Raw genomic sequence first — 21,550 nt, 5'->3', positions numbered from 1 at the left:
TACTTGGCTTCAGTGAGTGAGCAGTTTCTTGTGTTATTTTAATGTCTTTTTCTCATATACACAATACAATCAACCTGCCAGAGACTGTAGATGAAAATTAAGCAAAGTGGGGATTTTTTTCCCGTTTACAGCAGTTATATGCACTGTATTTTTTAAGCCACTTAAGACAGTTTAATGCCTAAAAATCTGTACATCATTTGGGAAAAACACAACAGTTGCCAAAGAGAAAAAATCATCAAGTAGAGTGGACACCCGATTTTGTATCTAATTGTTCGTCTTCCTGAAACCATAACACAACAACTGTTGAAGATGGATAATTTCCCTTCCTGCCAACTGAAAAGATCTTACTAGTTTTAAGTTACATAAGTAGGGAAGGAATTTGGCATAACCAGCATTACTTACCTTGAAACATATCTTTGTCATACTATGCTGGAGTAGACATCACAGAATGAATGCTTAGCTGACAAATGTGCTACACTTGAATCCATGCCAAAATAATCTGGGCTGCTGTAACTGCACATTTAGATCCCCAACAATGTCAAGTAAATGTGGTCTTCAATATTTTGAATTGAATATTAGCTCAACAGAAGAAGATCTGTTTGATTACATGGGATTTCTTTAGTTATTAGCATTGATTCGGGGCTTTCAGGGCTGGAGCTCCAGAAGCCAACACCTTGCTCCGCCCCTGTTGTTGATATGACGAGATCAATTGTTTGTTTACTACCTTCATAATTAAAAACTATTATTGCTCCATTGCAGGATTATACATCCCCATTATAGCGTTATTACTATTTTTATTAGCCTTCAACAGACCATCTTCACTTTCTATCCACTGCAGTGTGTCTCCATCAATGTTTTGACCCGAGAGTTAAAACTAAAATTGGGTGCAGTGGAGCTTTGGACCACTGTCCCAAATTTTGACAATGATCCTTACTCACCTTCATAACTCAAAATCCTTTAAAACTAGAAATCTACCTAAAGACTGCTGATGTAGCATTTTACTATTGAAAGCCTAACAATGACACTGTCTGTGGTACCTGCTGACACAGTCACAAAATGTGTATAATAAGCAACTGCTAAGCAACACTAAGGGCTTTACTGTACTAGAACCACTGAGCCACATGAGTCTCATTTTCCGACTTTAAACTGAAGTAGCATGAGCCTTGGTTTCATGTACAGAAGACATTTGATGGTAAGACTGAATACATCAGGGGTGTCAGACTCATTTTAGTTCATGGGCCACATACAGGCCAATTCCACAGATCGGCTGGACCAATAAGACCATGGCACAATAACCTATAAGAACCGTCAGTTCCAATGTTTTCCCTTTTTTTGTGTAAAGAATGACAAGTAGATTCTTTAGACGTTCAACCATTTACAAAACAGATGAACAGCCTGAGATGTCTTAAGAAAAATAAGTGCATTTTTCCACATTCAGTCTGCGTCTCACTGTCATTACATGTGTATTTATCCATACATTTCCTGATACAGATTCTTTTGAGCTGAAGCTGCTGATTGACAATATTTTGCACAATGTTTAATATCTTTAAACATGGTCACAGTTAAGTATTCATGAATCTTGAATACCTTTGAGTCCTGAGCAAATTGGTGTGATTTCTCTCAAAAACATGGGAAAAGACGCAGTTTAGTAAGAAATGTTTTACAAATTGCAATAAATAAATAAATAAATAAATAATAGTAATACATGTAGAAATTATTTTAAAAACTAGGGAAAACTTTTTTATAATAATTTTTATTATTACCTTTAAAATTATGTTACAGAATTATTATCATTTGTACGCATTCTTTGCGTAAATCAAGACTCTTATAAAAAGAAAATCAATTAAAATGGCACATTTAAAGTAAAGACTTGAGATCGTAACAGTTGAGACAGTCACTTTAATGGCAATCTAGATAATTACATAGCAGCAGGAACATTCATAAAACATCTTTAACGTCTAGAGTCTTGCAAAGCAACAATGTTGTTTCATAAATATTCACGTAGATAAATAAACTCTTCTGATGGGTATACAAATGAAACATGTTCATATATAACAAAAATGTATCTGTACTTGGCTGGTAATTTTCAAAACGACACGATTTCACCATGTACGTAAATGTGAAGCTAGAACTAAGGTAAGAAATGTACGTCTCCTTTCTTACCCGGTTTGAATCCTTTATATGTAAATACTGCAGTATAGCACATCAAGTATCTACAATAACACATTGTATATTATGTCACCTTTAGTTAACAATTTAAACTGTTTTACTCTTTTTGAGGAAAACCAGAGAAAATATACAGGAGTGTTAGCCATCGCCTTTCAAACAGTAGACCAATGTTGCAACGCAGTATTTTTATTTATCCTCCAATGTTTCTTTAAACCAGACATGATAAGTGTGCCTTGTTGTTTAAAGGAATAGTTTGACATTTGGGGAGATACACTTCTACGCTCTCTGGGGGAGAGTGACGTGAGAAGATTGACACCACTCTCATGTTTGTCTGTAGCTACAGCCAGCAGTCCGTTAGCTTAACGTAGCTTAGCTTAGCACAAAGTCTGGAGACAGGGAAACAGCTAACCTGGCTCTGTTCAATGGAAACTAGCATGTTCAAACTGTAAAATGTAAAACTTAAATATTTGTCCAGCACATGTGACAAATTCTTGTTTTTACACAATTGAGATATTAATGTGTAAGTTTTAGAGGTGCTGGAGTGCAGATTTTGTGAGGTCATCCCTATGTTTCCCAGGTTCTGTGTTTCCCGGGTTCTATGTTCCCCACTTAACCCTGCAAAAAAGGTTCTATGTTCCCCGCTTACACAAAAAGGGTTCAATGTTTCCCGCTTTGTTGAGCCGGGAACATAGAACCCAGGAAACATAGAACCTTCTTTGTGTAAGCGGGGAACATAGAACCTTTTTTGCTGGGTTAAGTGGGGAACATAGAACCCGGGAAACATAGATACGCTCCCAATTTTGTTACTGTTGAGCAGAGGCAGACTTGTATGGAGCCAACAAAGTAACTTTAGATTTTGGCACTGAACATAACATTTGGCATTAAAAACAAAATCTGAACTGAGAAAGGAAACACTGGCATTGAAACACTTATCCAAAAAAGGTTGTATTGGCACAGTAAAAAAAAGTTGAGATGAAATGAAAAATGCTTTTATTAACCCTCTCAGATAAAATCCCTGGACATTTTTGCATTTGAAAATATAATATAATATTCAAGTCTTTAAATCAGTCTTTTTACTTGTAAACTGGTGGAGGAAATTAAAGGAGATGGAGTGTCCTCAGTGCCATCATTTACCCCTTTCAAGCAATTAAATCAGATGCTTGATGAGGAGCAGGTGGGATGAATTGCAGACGGCTATCCGCAGTGTGTAGCAATGATGCAATATGATGCGGCCCTACCCGCAGCCTTCAAGTTATTAATAGCTTACAAAAACATTGCGTGCAATAGTCAAGTTCCCTTCCCTTATGTCCTAAAAAAGAAAAAAAAAAATTCAAGGAAAAGCCTAAGAATTTGCTTTGAAGAAGTCACAAGAGAGAAAAACACGATACACGATATCAGCCCGATTATAGCCCGACGCAGCAACGTACGGTGTCGGCATGGATCGTGAACGACAACGAGTGTCATACGCAATAATCCATTATTTCATCTCGTGTAGTGTGTCATAGTATACGACAATCGACGCAGCCCCTGGGACGCCTCACGGCGTTCCAACAGTAGTCTAGCATGTTTGATTTTCTTTTTGTTGGTCACGACTTCTCCTGTCACAGCCGTCACTTTGGCCAATAGAAACACTCCCAGGCCCAGGGACCAATTGAGTCATAATCCGCCTATGACAGTACGGAAGATAAAGACACTCTAAATTCTGTTCCACAGGGACTTTAACTGAAACATTCAACACAGGCATTTAAGAAATAATCCAATCTTCCATTAAAGATTGAATGCAACACACTTGTTATTTTTTTACTATTTATTTACAGTCTTATTTTATGTATTTTGATATTTTGATTTTGTCAGTGACAATCTCCTGATTTTTTTCTTCAAGTCAGTTTTCTCTCCAGTGACAAGTTGCGGTTTTCTTTCTTTATTTATTTATTCTACGCTCACAGTCTCTATTCAGTTTCCTGACGTTCTGATGGTTTGGCAGAGGTCCGCTGGAACGAGCGTTAGGTTCTCAATACAACTTTTTAAAATGCAAGTGTTTCAATGCCAGTGTTTCCTGAGCCAGCTTCTTAACAGATCCATAACAGCTCCCTTTTTAGTTCAGCTTTTTGTTTTCAACGCCAAATTTTAATTTTCAATGCCAGAATCTAAAGTCACTGTTCTGGCTCCATAGAGTCGCTGTTTCCTGTTTCAATGCTAAGCTAATCTCACCATCTGCTGCCTGTAGCTTCATCGCACAGATATGAGAGCAGGATATGTTGTCATCTTTCAACTCTCAAAATGTCAAACCTTTGCTTTAAGATGGCAGCACGCTGCCAGCTCTTACATTCTTAGTAAAACAGTCTGTTTTTATCAATGTGTCCTCTCCCTCTGCTCAACACAACAGTATTTGCCAGTATGTGAAGACTGAGAGACAGACTACAAGTGTAAAGCTTCAATATGCACATTCACTTCGGCTTCTGAGACCTAAAAGTCATGTTCAGTTTACCAAGGCAGCCTGAATATGACCGATGACGAGCAGACATTCGAAACTGTTTGTTTTTCTGCTGTGTGTTGAAAGCTCTCCTCAGCACAGAAACAGTGGCTGCTCCCTGCAGCCAGTCCCTCTCTTATGAGCTCTGCTCTGCTTTGATTCTCCTGTCATTACTTGTTAATAAAGGTAGAAAATAACAGTCTTGGCCCTGGCTATCTCTTTAATGACAAGCCCCATTCTTCAGTGTGTGTCTGCCTGTGGGCTTGTGGTTTCGGCTACAGCGGTCACCACGCTTCAGCACACCGCACTTCATCCTTTCATCTTACACAGCGCTGATCAATGTGAGATCAGAGGGCAAACCACTTCATCTGCTGCCTGTCCATGTGTGAGTGTGTGTGTATGTTTTCTTCTGTCCTCCCCTTAGCATGTAATTGGGTATGCCCAGAGGCTAAAAGTCTTGTAATCACTGTGTGTTCTCATCTCCTCTCAGGAGATCGCACGGTGAAGGAAATAACACTTCTTCTACAAATCGATCACCGTGTGTTGAGTTAAATGTAAACTTACAGATATCATACAAGCAGACATTATAATTCTGATTAAATGTTAAGTGCTGTCTAACAAATGGCACATGTGAGGAGTTTTGATAATGTCTCAAAATCATATAGAAGGTGGAATGTGTGGAAGCAGGAAACAAGAGGGAGCTTCACACACACACACAACACAGCGGTGATTAGCAACCGACTGTAGATCCAAATCTGGAGCTAAACTGGGCAGCAGCCAACAGAGGTGGGACAAAGTCATTGTTCTGCAAGTCACATGTCAGTCTTTGCGGTCAAGTTCCAAGTAAAGCCCCAAGTCAAGACAATTAAGCCTCAAGTTAAGACTAACAAGCCACTAGTCAAGACTAACAACCCCAAAGTCAAGACAAACAACTCCCAAGTCAAGACTAATATGCCCTAAGTCAAGACTAACAAGCCACAAGTCAAGTCCAAAGTCCTAAAGTTCCAGTTTTGAGTGCTAAACAAGTCATAATGCACTCTTCACTAAATGGCATTTTTACAACAAAGTAATAAAAATAAGCCCCAAGTTAAGACTAACAAGCCCCAAGTCAAGACTAACAACCCCCAAGTCAAGACTAATAAGCCCCAAATCAAGATTAATAAACTCCAAGTCGAGACTAACAAGCCCCATGTCAAGACTAATAAGCCACAAGTCAAGACTAATAGAACCTAGGTCAAGACTATCAAGCCCCAAGTCGAGACTAATAAGCCCTAAGTCAAGACTAACAAGCCCAAAGTCAAGACTAATAAGCCCCAAATCAAGACTAATATGCCCCAAGTCAAGACTAATAAGCCCCAAGCCATGGCCAAGTCAAGACTAATAAGCCCTAAGTCAAGACTAACAAGCCCCAAGTCAAGACTAACAAGCTCCAAGTCAAGACTAACAAGCCCCAAGTCAAGACTAATACGCCCCAAATCAAGACTAATATGCCCCAAGTCAAGACTAATAAGCCCCAAGTCAAACAAGACCTCAGTCAAGACTAATAAGCCCCAAGTCAAGACTAACAAGACCTACGTCAAGACTAACAAGACCTAGGTCAAGACTAACAAGCCCCAAGTCAAGACTAACAAGCTCCAAGTCAAGCCCCAAGTCAAGACTAATAATATTAAAATCAAGACTAACAAGACCTAAGTCAAGACTAACAAGCCCCAAGTCAAGTCAAACAAGACCTCAGTCAAGACTAATAAGCCCCAAGTCAAGACTAACAAGACCTACGTCAAGACTAACAAGACCTAGGTCAAGACTAACAAGCCCCAAGTCAAGACTAACAAGCTCCAAGTCAAGCCCCAAGTCAAGACTAATAATATTAAAATCAAGACTAACAAGACCTAAGTCAAGACTAACAAGCCCCAAGTCAAGTCCAAAGTCCTAAAGTTCGAGTATCGGGTCCTTAACAAGTCATAATGCATTCTTTAACAAATGTCATTTAAACAACAGGATATCTTAAAATTTACAAAAACCATAATGCTTTTAATCATTTGTATTTATTTGTTTAAAATAAGCTTGTTAAGAAGTCACATAGCTGTTATGCTAACGTTAGCTAAGAATTAGTTCACTATGTTAATATTAGCCTCAACTTACTGCTCATGTGTTGAACAAAGTTGGAAGTAGTTGTGTCTCTGTAATCTTAAACCCATGTTTTGCATACTTTCTTTGTTTTTTGTTGACAACCATGTAGTTTTACACTTATTAAATTATCTTTGGTATCATGTTTTGCAACATTAGTTCTTTATAGTTCTCTCCTGCAACTTGATTGGATGCTGTTGGATTGGTTTATACAAAGTGTCAACCTGTTCAGAATGAGCAGCGTTATTTTTAGTTGATTCAGGAAATGACTGGAAAAATGAATTGATCCAGGGCACCCTTTTGAAATAACTTAACTCTTAATTTTGCTTTGGGGGAAGTTATTAAGTATTTTTAAGTCCAAGAGTAGTCACACGTCATTGGTGTTAAAGTCTGAAGTGAGTTGAGCGTCTTTGAGTCATCAAATTTATGATTCAAGTCCAAGTCAAGTGACTCGAGTCCACACCTCTGGTAAACAATAATGCAATAAAGTGATATACATTGTTTTGTTTTTTTTATCATTATCACATCACTCTATCTCCAACAGATGTTTTCTCACTAGCTAAAAAGCAGCAGGCCACCAGTATTCTTCAAAACATCTGGGATACAGGAAAACTGTCATGACGTACATATACATTTCTGCAGCGAGTATTAAGCAACAATCATTTGCAGGACGAGATAAAGAAACTTAGAAAAAAATTATCCTCCAAAAAGTACTAAATAGCTTTGTAAATTTTAAATATTTATCCACTCTGTCAGTGTAAAAATGTGGAGAGCCGCAGCTCTCTGTCAATGTTAATTTAAGGTTAAAGCTGCAAAGATTTAACAGTCTTAAAGTCTTTAGGTAATTTGTTTCATGTAACAGTGAATGACCAAACTCTCGGAGTGTGACTAATTCTATTGTAGCTTTACTTCGGCAAAGCCCCGAGCTTTCATTTACTTCATACCCTTCAGTCGGAGTCAGATTTGTTCACTATTGTTTCTTCTTAAGCGGCACAATGTCTTGAAAACAATACATCAGAGGAAAGAGGTAACTCAGTGCCAAATGATGGTGGATAAATCACAAAGATCTGCACAAGAGATTTTTTTTTTAAAGGATTAATTCAAGAAAGGCTGGCGAAGCATTTAAAGCCAGCCATTTAAGCTTTAACCTATTTCACAAGGTCTTTGTTTTCTATGTAGCCGTTTAATTCATGTACCCAGCTGTCGTGGGACACAGCAAAAAAAACGAACAAGTGACTCACTCGTCCAGAGACAACACTTCAAACTTGAGAGGATCCTCTACCAAGTTTCCTTTTTTCATAGTATATGTGCTTCAAGTTTTAAAACTAGGATGTCATCCATTTTGAATACATCTACAGTATATGCAAATATCTGCATCATCATCACTCTGCCCCAAATAAATTGGAAATGAGCAGGGTGTCTCTGTGGGTTGAAGCAGTAAGACTTGTTCTTTTGATTTGAGTTGCCCAAGTCAAGAAATACATTTCTCAAGAGTGAAATTATCTACCAGACACGGCACTTCTGCTCGGGGTTCATTTGACTGCCTTTTTGACACTGGAAAGCTTCTGAGAACGCTTCGAAATTCTGGAGAGATCCAAGCACCCTAAAGATGAGAGAAAAACAGAAACATTGTGATGTAAGCCACTTAAGTGAAATGTGAGCATTCTGTGCTCCTTTACTTTACTTAAATTCAGTGGGTGCCACCTTAACACATTGTTTTGGAATATGCTCATTGAAATTCAGGTTCAACACACCATTGAGAATCCTATTGTTGAAGCACAACCCCTCTTTTTGAAGACATTATAATAAATGCTCACAAGTTCTGCAAAGTGAGTCCAGCTCCTCACGGTTGACTCAGTGAATGAACCTGTGCTGATTCCAATACTTAGTTAAGTTGTGCTGTTTATTTGGCTTATATTTACCAGGGTTCCCATGGGCCCTTGAAATCCTTCATGTTTATGAATTTGAGAGGGAAAAACATGAAAATAAACATTAATAGAATCATTCAAGTGTATCAGATTTCCTTCATTTTCAGGCCGGTTTTGTGGATTTGGAGCTAAATGTTGTGCCTGGGGCACGTCGTGTATTAATGATACTCGTTACCTGGAGAGGTTGGAAAAAGATATACGTTTCCTCCCTGTTCCAAAACCCAAACCAAAGCCTGAAAAGTGTAGGGTTAGCTAGCTAGCTGCTGGAGATATAGCCTACTGAGTGTATACACATGCTGCTTTTGCTTTTTAATGATTATAACAGTGAAAAAAAGACCGACCCTGCTGTACAGGAACCAGTGAAGGGAAGCAGGGAAACTTTGCTGATATTGAACCAGCTGTGTGTCATCACATTGTGCCAAACACTATTCATCTGCACACACTGCGATGCCACACAGCTGGTTCAATATCAGCAAAGTTTCCCTTTATATTCATTGTCTTCTGTGGCGATCAGCAGTGATGTGGTGGTTCACTTTTACACTGTGATCTGTAGCCTATAGTTCAGCTTTAGCTTCTAACTATCTTTGTCTTTTTAACCTGTTGTTGCTGCTGAGTCAGTTTGACATCCTAGATATATCCTTCAAACACAGACTGTAGACCCCTCTGTCTGCTTCTCTCGGGAATCACTGTTTCATTTTTCCAAAAATATGATAATATTTCTTCAGGGAGTGCAGTTAGTTACAGTGTGGGCTCCATGCTTACTTCGACAGCTCAAAGCCTCAAGGCCTCACCAAAGACATTTACAAAGACTGGCTTGTTAAAGATCTGCAGGACATCCATATGACCCGATGGAGACCCTGCAGCAAATCAATAAAAGTTCACGCCATGGGCGAAGCAGCTTTTACAAGCCATGCTGCTAGAGCATCAAACAGGACGGCACTCTGCAAGCTAATAGTTATCAACCTTGATCTGTGTCTCAAACTATGCTGCAGTGTGTCCTTAAATTTGAGCCTGGGAAGTCCTTGAAAAGACCCGTGGAATAACCCTGATTTACAGTGTGGTGAATCTTTAAATCTAATGAGACAAAGCACCAGCTGTGTCCAGCTGTGGGTGCAGTGAGACTGGAGGAAAGGTGAAGCAGCTCTCTTAGTCCATCCACAGAGTAACAACAGCACGAGATGAATTTGACTCATGAATGAAAGAGTAAAATTAGTTATTGTTACTTCAAAGAAGAAAATAATCAAACCTAAAATAACTGATTTTTCTTTGGCAACAGAAACCAGCTGTGAACATGACATTGTCATATTGTTACCTGTTCCCTGGTTATTTGATGCACTTGTTAGTAAACAGCTGCTTATTTACAGATCCAGCTGTTATGGAGAAAAATTAGCATTCACTTGTGGTTGTGTCTCTGGCCACCTTACCATTGTATGTCCAATATTACCTCTCATTTTAGCTCTGCTTTGGGCTCAACCAACTCATGACAAAAATCCGTTTCTTATGCTGCTGGGGCGGCAGCAGCTCAACCCATAGGGACTTGGGTTGGAAACTAGAAGGCTGCCAGTTCAAGTCTCCATCCGGACCAAATATGGAGTGCAGACTGGCAGCTCACCTCCCTGAGCAAGGCACCAAACCCCCAACCGCTCAGGGCGCCTGTCCATGAGCAGCCCGGTCACTCTGACATCCCTCCATTATAGCATGTATAGATCCTGTTTGCGTGTGTGTGTGCATGTGTGCGTGCGTGTGTGTGTGTGTGTGTGTGTGTGTGTGTGTGTCTGTGTGTGTGTTTGTGTGTGTGTGTGTGTGTATTTCAGGCCTGTGTGTATGTGACAACAGAGTGAAAAAATTGAATTTCCCCTCAGGGATTAATAAAGTATATCTTGTGTTCACTAGCTGGGCGCCAAATGAGTCTGACTGCTGCTTGGTGCTGAGCAGGTAGTGTATAAAATGTATAAAGACAAGCTGAGAGGCACTGCACGGTTCATCACTTCAAGCTGCATTTTTCACAGAGTAGTCATTGTTAATGACAAAATATTAATTATAGACTCTTCAAGTTAAATACATGGGATTCGCTGCATTTAACAAAACAAGCTTATTGTATTTTCTATCCGTCAATGATCAGAGCTTTTCTTAAATGTGTCAGGAACTCAAAAAACTAACACATTTATCAGTGTGGATCTTATTTTGAAACTGAAGCACATGATGAGAGCTCCAGCAGCTTCTTTGGGTTTAACACAGCTGGTAAAACAAAAGTTTCCCACAGATTCCCAGTTCTAAACCAGTGAGTCAGTTTAAAACCAAGCTGGTCGCATCGCTTCATAAACAGACTGCTGCTTTTATTATTGTGAAAAATAATACTCATGCACAAGCAGAAATGTATTTACAACAATAGATTCCAGGCCACAATAAACTCATCAGTAGAGATGTAGTTTAATCATTAAATAAATCCATCAATCTACCTATTAAAACATCGTTATTGGTTCTGACGTATTTAATTAAGCTCCTTACCTGTACTCTAAGGGACTGTGTGAGTCAGTCTTGATGGACTGGCTGGCATACTCAGGCCGATAAGCACCGCACCACACCTAGAAAAAAGAAAACGGATTAAATGGTGGAATGGTGATCGAGTTTTAAAAGCATTCATTGGGAGTTTAAAGGAGCTTTCTGAAGACTGTTAAAGGGACAGTCCATCCCGAAATTCTCATCAGATCTAGACTGATCCTGTAAAATTCACCTAAAACACCTATCCAAGGTAGACTCAAAGTGAATTTACAGCTGTTTTTGTTCCATTTTTAGTACGTGTACATGCCTGGTCTCAGTTATATACGTTTCAAAACACTTAAATCAAAGGTCTTTTCACCTTTGCCTGAATATTTTCCAGAAAAAAAAGATGCTGCAGATGACTCGAGCTGGGACTAATCAGCTGGAAAACACAATGGCACCATAGCATGAAGCCTCACTTAGTCCAAATTCAAAGTAGATTTCCCTCTGCCTTGTGTTTCATGTTTCCCCTTCCTAGTGTCTCATGTTCGTTTTCAGTCTGTCTGTGGGTGTTTGCTGGGCATGGCTTTCTGGTTCCCTCCTCCTGCCAATCCTGAGTGCCAGCAGCTGCTGAACCTGCACACCTGAAGCACATCTACAATCAAGCCACTGCAGTATGAAACCTTGGCTCAAATACCCAGACTCAGCCAGGTCAGTCTCCTCTGCGGTACAGACATCCAGGCCAACTTCTATTTTTTTTGACACTTTGTACTTTTGGACACCACTTCATACTCTGTTCTTTGTCTCAGGTTCACCACACCAGCTTCAACCATAACCCACCACATCCAGCCTCATTCTCATCTTCTGCTCACTGGATGTGGACTGCTCTGCCCTCAGCTATTCTGCCTGCTCTGCTTCCCTATTCCCAGCCCACCTCAGCCATCATGTCATTAAAGCCTACAGCTCCACTTCTTCAAACTACAATAAACTGCCTTTAACTATTCCCTGTTTCCTGGTTGTATTTGCATTTTGGGTCCTAAATTTAACTGCCACAACACACAATGTACTGAATGTGTGAATATGAGTTAAAAACTGATCAACAAAGACAGAAATGTCTATTTAGGAGCTTATTGTATGAACATTGAACATTTATAAGAGTCTATGGAGCCAGTAACTTGTTCGAAACTACACTCAAGGAGAGGTCTGTCATTACCTACAAGACTCATGAGCCATTGGGCCAACCGCTTGCTTAAGATTGGCTCTGTAACCTAAGGACTGAGGATGACCCTTCCTTTCAGCACAGGCTCTCGCTGGCTACTGTAGTCTATAGTAAAAGTATAGAAGCTCCTACTGGCTCAAGTGAGGTGTCAATCAAAAGGTCAGAGTTCAGCTGCCGTTTTGATAGTGAGGAATCAGCATATTTACATGCAAATGGGAGTTATTACGTAGAGTAAGAAGAGAAATGTGAACATTTGAAATGATGCAGCAGCAGTTTGTGATATCTATGGATGTAATAATGTGTTTAGACTAAATATTTTGCTGGATTTAGATCGTTTGGACCTTTGTTGGAATATTAGCGATCTGTGGATTAAAATAATGCTTCATAGGTTAGGTTATAACTGTTTGTTTGTTGTTTGTCTGACAGAAGCATTTATTGAACCTGCTGTGGTGGTTGTATCTTGAAATGATCCACATTCATCGAACCACGAGGAGGATAGTTTTCTAACGATAGGTCGTATGAGTAAACTGCTTAAACACAGCAGTTGTTTACACATAATTATCAAATATAACTTTGCGAGGACCCGTAGAAGGGACACTGGGTTGTTATAAGGGTTGGTAAAAGAACTGTTCTGCAGACTGTTTAAGAGACACTTCACCCCTAGTTACTTGTCAGATCTAGACTGATAAATACATTTTACAAACTACAAATTTAGTATTTCATACCTCTAACGTAACTCATGTTTATTATACAATATTTTACAGCACTTTGCATCTATCAATTCTTCTAATTCCCAGCTTTTTTGACTGCAAGTTTGGCACAAGTTTTTTTACTCGTGTACCAACTTACGTGTTAAGTTTATTGTCGCAGTGGGGAATCTTGAAAAACATTTCTAACATTTGACCTGTTTAACAGTTGATGACAGTTTTCTGCTTTCGGGTTACATTCTCAGGCACTGAGATGCTCTTTATTTTGGCAGCTCTTCTTCATCCCCTATGTGTGTGTGTAGCTAAACACTGATTTGTTCTGAGATTGCTTCAGCGTCTCACCCTCTGACCCTCTCCCTTTGTCCCAGTGTTTACTTCTCGGCACCAAACATCCACTGAAAAATGCGCCTCCTGAGCGTTGGCTCTCAACTCCAGACGAAGAAATTATTGTCTGCCTTCCGTCTGCTGAAATAATACATTCAGAAACAACATGTCCCCTCATTATTCTTACTTACTTGGGCAAAGTTGAGAAAGAAAAGTTGCTTGTGATCCATGTCTAGACCAGGCAGACGAGGCTCCTCACCCTCCATCTCCACCCACTTTAGATAAGCCTGTAAACACATGGACGCATACGTACACTTGAAAACAGATTTCAGATGTGCAGAATGTTTATTATAAACATTTTGTACTTGCTGCTGAAATAGTAACATGTGGTTCTGCAGCTAACATCCAACCTTATATGCCTGACGAACCCCTCCATTGTCTGCAATGTTCTCCCCCAGAGTGCTGATTCCACTGACCTGCAGCCACACAGTCAAAACCAAGACATGAAAACACTCATTCTGGTCACTTAATACATGGTTTACATTGTCGGAGATTACAGCCAAGACAAAACATCTCATTTCATACTGCACATGCCACTGGGTGCTTACGTTTTGTCCTCCTGCTAGCTTCCAGTTGAAGTTGCCATACTGTTGCACCATGCACTGTGACTGCTCTTTAAAATGCTCAGCAGAGTAATTACTCCACCAGTTTAGCATATTACCATCCTTGTCAAAATTACGCCCTGTGAGGAAACAGAACGCATTAAGTCAAAGTACTGTTTGCCAAACATGATGCATCTACAAAGCAGTATCCAATCACAGTCACAACAGCAGACTTAAAATAAACTGTTATTACAAAATGACAGTGAATGATAAACTTCCCAAAATATCCACCATGGATCATTCCTGTCTCACCGTTGTCATCGAATCCGTGTGTGATCTCATGTCCGATAACCATTCCTATGCCACCGAAGTTGAGCGCCTGGTGCTGATGTTTACTGAAGAAAGGCGGCTGCAGGATTCCTGCTGGAAACACTGGACAGACAAAAACAACAGGAGTGAAAACACAGTAAGTACTGGCAACACTAAACAGGATTACACAGAGGAGTAACTGTGTTACTATAAAAACAACACGTCTTATTTGTCCACAGAGGCAAAGCTCTTACCAATCTGGTTTCTGTTGGGTGAGTAGAAAGCATTCACTACAGCAGCACCAATGATCCACCTGAGGAAGGATTGGTTTATAATTGATTAAAGAGAACAAAACTGCATTTTAAGTCAAATATATTATCCTGTAAAATCCATGCACAGAGCACAATTTGTACCATGAAACAACATATTCAAACCTTCCAGTGGTGGAATATAACTAAATGCATTTACTCAAGTACTGCACTTAAAAACAATTTTGAGGTACTTGTTCTTTATTTGAGCATTTCCATTTTATGCTCATTAATGCTATGCTCACATGGAGTCGGGGAGATGATAGACGGCAAACCGGATATCATTTTAATGGACGAGAGCAAGACGATAGAATTAGGAGAGGCCAGCACAGAATACTGATATTGCTAACAGTAGCATTAACGGTGCCATTTAAAGATGAATATTTCAACTTTTTTGCCGTCCTCCACGTCAGTATTAATAACCGGATTTTATGTAGCTCCCTTGCATAAGGAGAAAACATGGGTGATCTGCACAGTTACTGGACATTACTAGAAAAATGACATAAAAAATAAACATAAAATAATTCTATTTCATATATTTTATTCCCCCCTTTGTAACTAATACGGCATCACCATCGCAACGTATCGTCAGGCATGTTTGGTTTTGCTGTCCTGCCTTTCCGTCAGACTGTTTGTTTGCTTTTCCCGTGCTGTCCAGAAGGTGTTTTTCCGTCTGTCGTCTGCCTGATTAACACAGCATTGTACTTCTACATTACTACATTTCAGAGGCTAGTATTGTACTTTTTATTACACTACATTTATTTGACAACTAAAGATATTTCTTACTTTGCAGATGTAAATTAATGACACAAAATAAATAAGTTAAGCTGCCCAGCAGTGTATAAAGTAGTTGAAATGAGCTCCAGTTCATTTACCAGCTGCAACATTAAAAGGATGTACACACCAATGCATCACTAACCATTATAACAAAGTGTCTATTTGCACTGGAGTGAAAATGGTCACACTGCAGCTATTCAGCTATTTACACCAATCCCTATGACGTGTCAATATGGATCCCACAGCGTGCTGTGATTTGCTCGTACTCGTCACGTTGATGCACGGGGTTTGGAAGCAGTCGGGATTACAGCAAAGAGGCCGAGGTTAGGACTGATTTTAGCCAATCTCAAATACTCTGATACATATATGTAAAAACTCATTAATGTATTGTCAGAAAATCAAGTGATGCAGTACAAAGAGCCACACAGTTCAAAGAAGGCATGAGCTGTGGTAGATGAATGGGTTCTGCACAGGACTTTCATGCAGGAGCCTGGGGTTAAAGTCCTGTGTTGGCGTAGTATTTTTAGCAGAATAGCAGAATAGACCCGTTTGTGTTAACGTTATACTTCTACATTGCATTAATAGTCACATTTGCTATTCCGCTCTAGGAGCAAATAGCATTGTTGGCTACGGACACCTTGGTGCTAATAGCATCTGCCTTATTATAATCCAGTAGTATAATATATATGATTCTAAAATCAGCCATTCTGCTTAATGAGTACTTTTACTTTGTGTACTGTAAATATATTTTTATGCCAATACTTCTGTGCTTTACTTAAAGGTCTAGCGTTTAGGATTCAGTGGCAACTAGCGGTGAGGTTGCAGATTGCAACCAACTGAAACATCTCTTGTGTGCCAAGCATGTAAGAGAAACTATGGTGGCTGATATGAAAACACAAATGGCTCTACGAAGAGTCAGTTTGATTTGTCCATTCTGGGCTACTGTAGAATAACACGGCAGACTCTGTGAGAGAGGACCTGCTCTGTGTAGATATAAATGGCTCAGTCTAAGGACAAAACAAAAACACAACAATTCTTATTTTCGGGTGATTATAAACTAATGAAAACATAGTTATGAATTTACATTCCATTTCTGCCAATAGAGACCGCTAAATACTACACACTGGACCTTTAAATAAGATTTGTAAGATCAAGTTTTACTTTTCAGTGTTCTATGAAGATACAGAACATCTTCCTCTTGTTACTTTAGGACATTGAGTTCAACATGTCAACTTAAAAAAAAAATAATTTTTTGTTATGTTTTGGCTGAGGACAACAGAAAGAGGGAGCAAAAATCTATGACTGTGATATGTCACCGTTGATGACATTTCATGTCACGCACTCTAAGTGAGAGCACTGATAAAGCACAATGACCACCAGAGTACAAGAGCTTGTGTTTTACTGATAAGAACAGCTTGTGCTGTCAGATGCATCAACAGCTTACAGGTCCGGGTCCACAGGTTCTCTGAGCTTCTTCAGACTCTTGTGTGCCTCTGACTTGAGGTTCTCGAGGATGTTCTCAAAGTAGTGCTCTTCACTAAAATTCAGCTGGAGAGAGAAACCAGACAAATGAGAGATCGGTGACACATGTCAGGTATAAACACAGCATGGCTTGAAAAACAAACTCAGGCGCTACTTACATGAGCGTACTCCTGGTCAAGCTTCTTGTTGCTGTCCTGCAGAATATGATCTGGATAACCAATATGCTCCTTGATTGCCATGGCCTACATGACATGTGGAACATTAGTATGATAATACAGAACATCTGGAGATGATACCCCCTTATTTTCTTAGCTTGGCTGTATACTTTACCTTCTCTCTTGCCTTCTCCTTTGAAGGAAAATCCATCCAGCTTAACTCCTCCAGTGTTTCCACGTACGCTTTCTGGATCTTACTGATGAGGTCACTGACCTGTTAACAGTGTGATTACAATCCCATACAGACACTGTCGTGAGTTGGGTTTCCATCCAAATTGTAGCACACTTTTTAACAGAATATTTCAGAAAATCAGCAAAACAAACACTAATTTATGCACTTTTCCATCCACTACTGCTGCAAACCCTCCACTCAGGTGCCACTTCAGAAGAGGGAGTCATGTCTAGATGGTAACCCCGGATCTGTGAAAACTCCTTTTAGATTTCATATTCCGTATTTCAAGTAGTCAGTTAACCCAAACCATTATCTTTCCCTAACACTAACTGAGTGTTTTACCTAAACCTAACCAGACCTTAACCAGAGAGTTGTCAGTGAGACAAGATTTTTTTTTTAAAACCATTTGTGAAATTAGCAAATCTAGGATTACCATCTAACCACGACCAGAGGAGGGCACAACAAGATGATATGATTAAAATAAAATATCCAAACCTCAAATAAAAAAAATAATGGATGTATTATTGTCTCTCATAGCCGGATGTATCGCCACAGTGCTGTGTCAGCACTAGAGAAAGGTCTGGAAGCACATTATCATTCTGTTTTAGTGGTTAAATGCTCTGGCTTGTTTGTATTTCTTTAAACCAATCACAGTCATCTTGGGTGGCACTACACCCAGAATGCAGCATACAGAATGCAATTACTGTTTTGTCAGTGAAGGCTGGTGACTTTGATATAATAGTTTCAATTCCCTGTTAGAAAAGGCTGTCTGATGGCAAGGTAAAATTGTGAAAATATTCTCAATGTAGCATTCATTTAAACCGATATTGATTTATTTTTTTTTGGTGGGCATTTTTTTCAGTAGCTAAAAACGAATTAACTGAATCACCTGACAAAAGGAGTTTGAGTTTTGAACAACTAATATGACAGCTATGTGCTCTTAGAAGAGTTCGAGTAACAGCCCTGTGTTCAAATGTTTTAAAAGCCATCCAGAGATGACGACAAGAGCTCGTAGTGGCCCAATGACCATAATGTTACATTATCGTTTGTTTATTGAATCCGTTTCCATTGCACTTAGTTACATTTACCTTTTATTGATAGACCAATGTTTCTCAGCTGGCAATGATTGTAAGTGTGGCATCATTACCACTATCATATGAAACAGCTGGGTGTGAAAAGCAGAAAATGCGTTTGATGTGACAAAAGTGTACTCAATTTCCAAGAGTCATAAAAGTGTTATTAAAAGTGCATTATGAAACTTGTAAAGTGACACGTGGCCCCTCAAGGCTGAGTTTATTCCATGACTTTCATACAGCTTGCATTCATTGTTTGACGTAAACTGTCTCTGTGGTGGTAACTGATTTCCATGCTCTGAGGAAGCTAATGTTTCTGTTATGTTCAGGGGTGTACGGACCAAAAGGACTCACCATTCGTTTGCTTTCTCCTGCAAAGGTCTCATGCACATACAGAGCTCCAACTGCGTTCTCCATGCTGCTCTGGACGTAACGGACGCATTCTCGCCACCAAGCGTCCTCCACTGTGGTCCCATAGAGAGTCTGACCACACACACACACACACACACACACACACACACACACACACACACACACACACACAGACAACACACTGTAATTTAGTTCTTAAGCGAGCTTGTTTTAATATGTGCTGCTCTGTTATGTCATGCTCACCGCACCTTTCTGTAACGGGCTCTAGCGTCTTTGAAACGGCGACTCAAGCTGTTCACTCTGTCGATGATGAGCTGCCAGTTGAGGTAGTTCTGCATAGTTCTGCAAACAAAAAATGGTTTTGTTAAAGTGTGTTGAATTGTAGCTATATTTTAATTATTATACTTTCATGGACTCCTGTTTGCGTCACCCTCTGGGACTGACCTGACACTGTGTTTGGAGAGAACCTCATTCATCTTCTCAAGGTAGGGAGAGCTGTACACCACCACCTCCTCCTCAAGCTGCACCTCAACAGACACACTGGATAGCACGCCTTGAATAAACCGTGTCCAGTTAAACCCCTGGAAAACAAAAGGTAGGAGATATTACGCATGTTAAATATGGTTCGAAACCCACATGGTGTTAAACCCGAGGTCCCCATTAAGGTCATGTTTTCCTTGTTTTCAGTTTTTGTCAGTATTTCCTGTTTTATTTTGATGCTCACCCTTGTCTCTCGTTTCAGGTACTTCACTTCCTGCCCCTGTGTGTTTCCCTCCTGTGTGATTACCTGCCCCCTGATCGGTTTCACCTGTCCCTCATTACCCCTTCTCCCTTGTGTATTTACTGCTTGTGCTGCCCTTTGTCTGTTGCCAGTTCGTCGTCAGTTGTTTGAGTGTGTGTTCTGGCCATTTTCCCAAGGCTGACCCTGCTTAAACCTTCTGCCTTTGGATACCTTTGTTTGTGTTTTTTGGACTGATTATCTGTGCATAGACCCCCTTTTTTGCAGTAAGACCTTGTGTTTTTTTTAGTCCTGCGTCTGAGTCCTTTCTTTGTTGGCTCCAGTCTCATACATGGCAAAATATGTTTTACATGATTTTATATTGTCGTGCTAACAGCTAATTATTTCAAGGCAGCAGGGAACACCACATCCTGTGTGTCTAAATTAAATCTGTAGATTCAAGTTTTAAACAAGTTTCCATGTGTGTAGAAGGAAGGTGGACTAATTAAGGCAATGTTTATGTGAGTTATTAATAACTTACTTGGAACATGTCAGGGTTTGAAGGTGATGTTGTTTCCTGTTTTATTTTGAAAGTCTGTTGTTTGTCTGCCCATATCAAGTTTCCCGCCACCCTGACTGTCTGATTGCTTTCACCTGTGTCTCATTATCTCCCCTGTCAGAGTGTATATAAGTCTGTGTCTTCCCTTTGTTCTCAGTTAAATTGTCTTGTCCTTCGTGTGAGCTTTCTGGTGTTCTTCCTAGTGTGTATTCCCTGTGAGACTGACCTTTTGTCATAGTTAGACCAGTGAGTTTTTGCCTGACCTTTGTGTACTTACCTGGACTGTATTAAAAACCCTGAACTTTGGATTTCGTCTCAGTCTTCATTTGTGAGTCCACCATTGTGTCTGATAGAATGCTGCTTTGTCACTCTTTGTCCTGCCCGCCCAAACTGCCTGTGACATTTTATAGCATGATCAATCACTAATTAATAGATGGCATGTATAGTGGCTGTTTCAACATACTAAAGTTCCTAGGCCACTTAGTCTGCGAGGTGTCTCAGTTCTGACTTGTGTTCCTGTTCCTTTTCCAAGTCTTCCATAATTACATCTCGTACGGTTCACTACCACCTCAATGTCCTTCCTTTTATATATTCTTATCATATTACCCATTATTACACACTTTAACACTGCATAAAACGGTCAAAACTTATTATGATCCAAACCAACACAGACTTCATGTCGTCCAACTGCCTTACAGCACCATACCTGGCGTAAATAACTTGTGCCTGTATTCTAATACATAAATAAAGTAAATATACACACAACCTCAGTATAGTCCACTACTATATGCTATTCAAAATATACAGACACTGTTGTGTAAAGTTAAACAATAGCAGAACCTATGGTCTCAAAGGCTGATATGTCTTGATATTGTACTGCACTGCAAATGAGCTTAGGCTACAAATGCTGTGGTGCTTTGTGCCACACACGTGTCCCTATACAAAAAACAATAAATAAATAATTATTAGGATACCATGAACATCTAGTGTATGTTTCAGTAACATCACATTCACACACTGAGCTTCCAGGTACAGCGAGCCTTCTGAGTGGCCACTTGAATTATCATCTGTAAGAAGTAAACAATAATACACGAGGGGTCATTATGTACAAAAATAATGGACAGGGCTGAGGCAAATAACACTCCACTTCACACTTTACACTGTGGTGTTTCCACACAGTCCATTATTTTCTGTATCAGGACACTTCAGAGGATCTGAGTACTGAGTGTTTGAGATATCGGCCGTGGAGATGTCTGCTGTCTCTCCAGTATAATGGAACTAGATGGCACTCAGCTTGTGGTGCTCAAAGTGCCAAAAAAAAATAAAAAATTGAAAAACTCAACAGCAATGTCTTTTTCCAGAGATCATGATCCTGTTACTCAAGTTAATCCACAGACCTTGTTGTGAGCAGTTCATTTTCTTTCTGCTGAACTGCACCCACCAACTGTAGAAGGGAGAGTGCATCTCCTGAGCTAGCTAACATTACAGCACAGCCTCATTTAGTTTCGCAACTCTGGGCTGTTAAAGACACAGTA

General features: G+C 39.7%; 1 protein-coding gene across 1 annotated transcript in view; it reads right to left on the bottom strand.

The window, feature by feature from the left end:
- Positions 1–7,909: 7,909 nt before the first annotated feature.
- Positions 7,910–21,550, bottom strand: part of mmel1 (membrane metallo-endopeptidase-like 1) — a 29,904-nt gene continuing 16,263 nt past the window's right edge. The window contains exons 12-24 of the mRNA XM_050038433.1: positions 19,183–19,319; positions 18,987–19,080; positions 18,721–18,849; positions 17,237–17,335; positions 17,065–17,148; positions 16,869–16,972; positions 14,594–14,652; positions 14,343–14,462; positions 14,037–14,170; positions 13,839–13,904; positions 13,620–13,715; positions 11,206–11,282; positions 7,910–8,372 (exon numbers count right to left, since the gene is read on the bottom strand). Coding sequence (XP_049894390.1) covers positions 8,273–8,372; positions 11,206–11,282; positions 13,620–13,715; positions 13,839–13,904; positions 14,037–14,170; positions 14,343–14,462; positions 14,594–14,652; positions 16,869–16,972; positions 17,065–17,148; positions 17,237–17,335; positions 18,721–18,849; positions 18,987–19,080; positions 19,183–19,319 — 1,299 coding nt within the window. The 3' untranslated portion in view covers positions 7,910–8,272. The remainder of the gene's footprint in view (positions 8,373–11,205; positions 11,283–13,619; positions 13,716–13,838; positions 13,905–14,036; positions 14,171–14,342; positions 14,463–14,593; positions 14,653–16,868; positions 16,973–17,064; positions 17,149–17,236; positions 17,336–18,720; positions 18,850–18,986; positions 19,081–19,182; positions 19,320–21,550) is intronic.

This window comes from Epinephelus moara, chromosome 24, assembly GCF_006386435.1.
Source record: "Epinephelus moara isolate mb chromosome 24, YSFRI_EMoa_1.0, whole genome shotgun sequence".
Lineage (NCBI taxonomy): Eukaryota > Metazoa > Chordata > Actinopteri > Perciformes > Serranidae > Epinephelus > Epinephelus moara.
The sequence above is the reverse complement of the archived record's forward strand: the minus strand, read 5'-3'. Positions and strand labels throughout refer to the sequence as shown.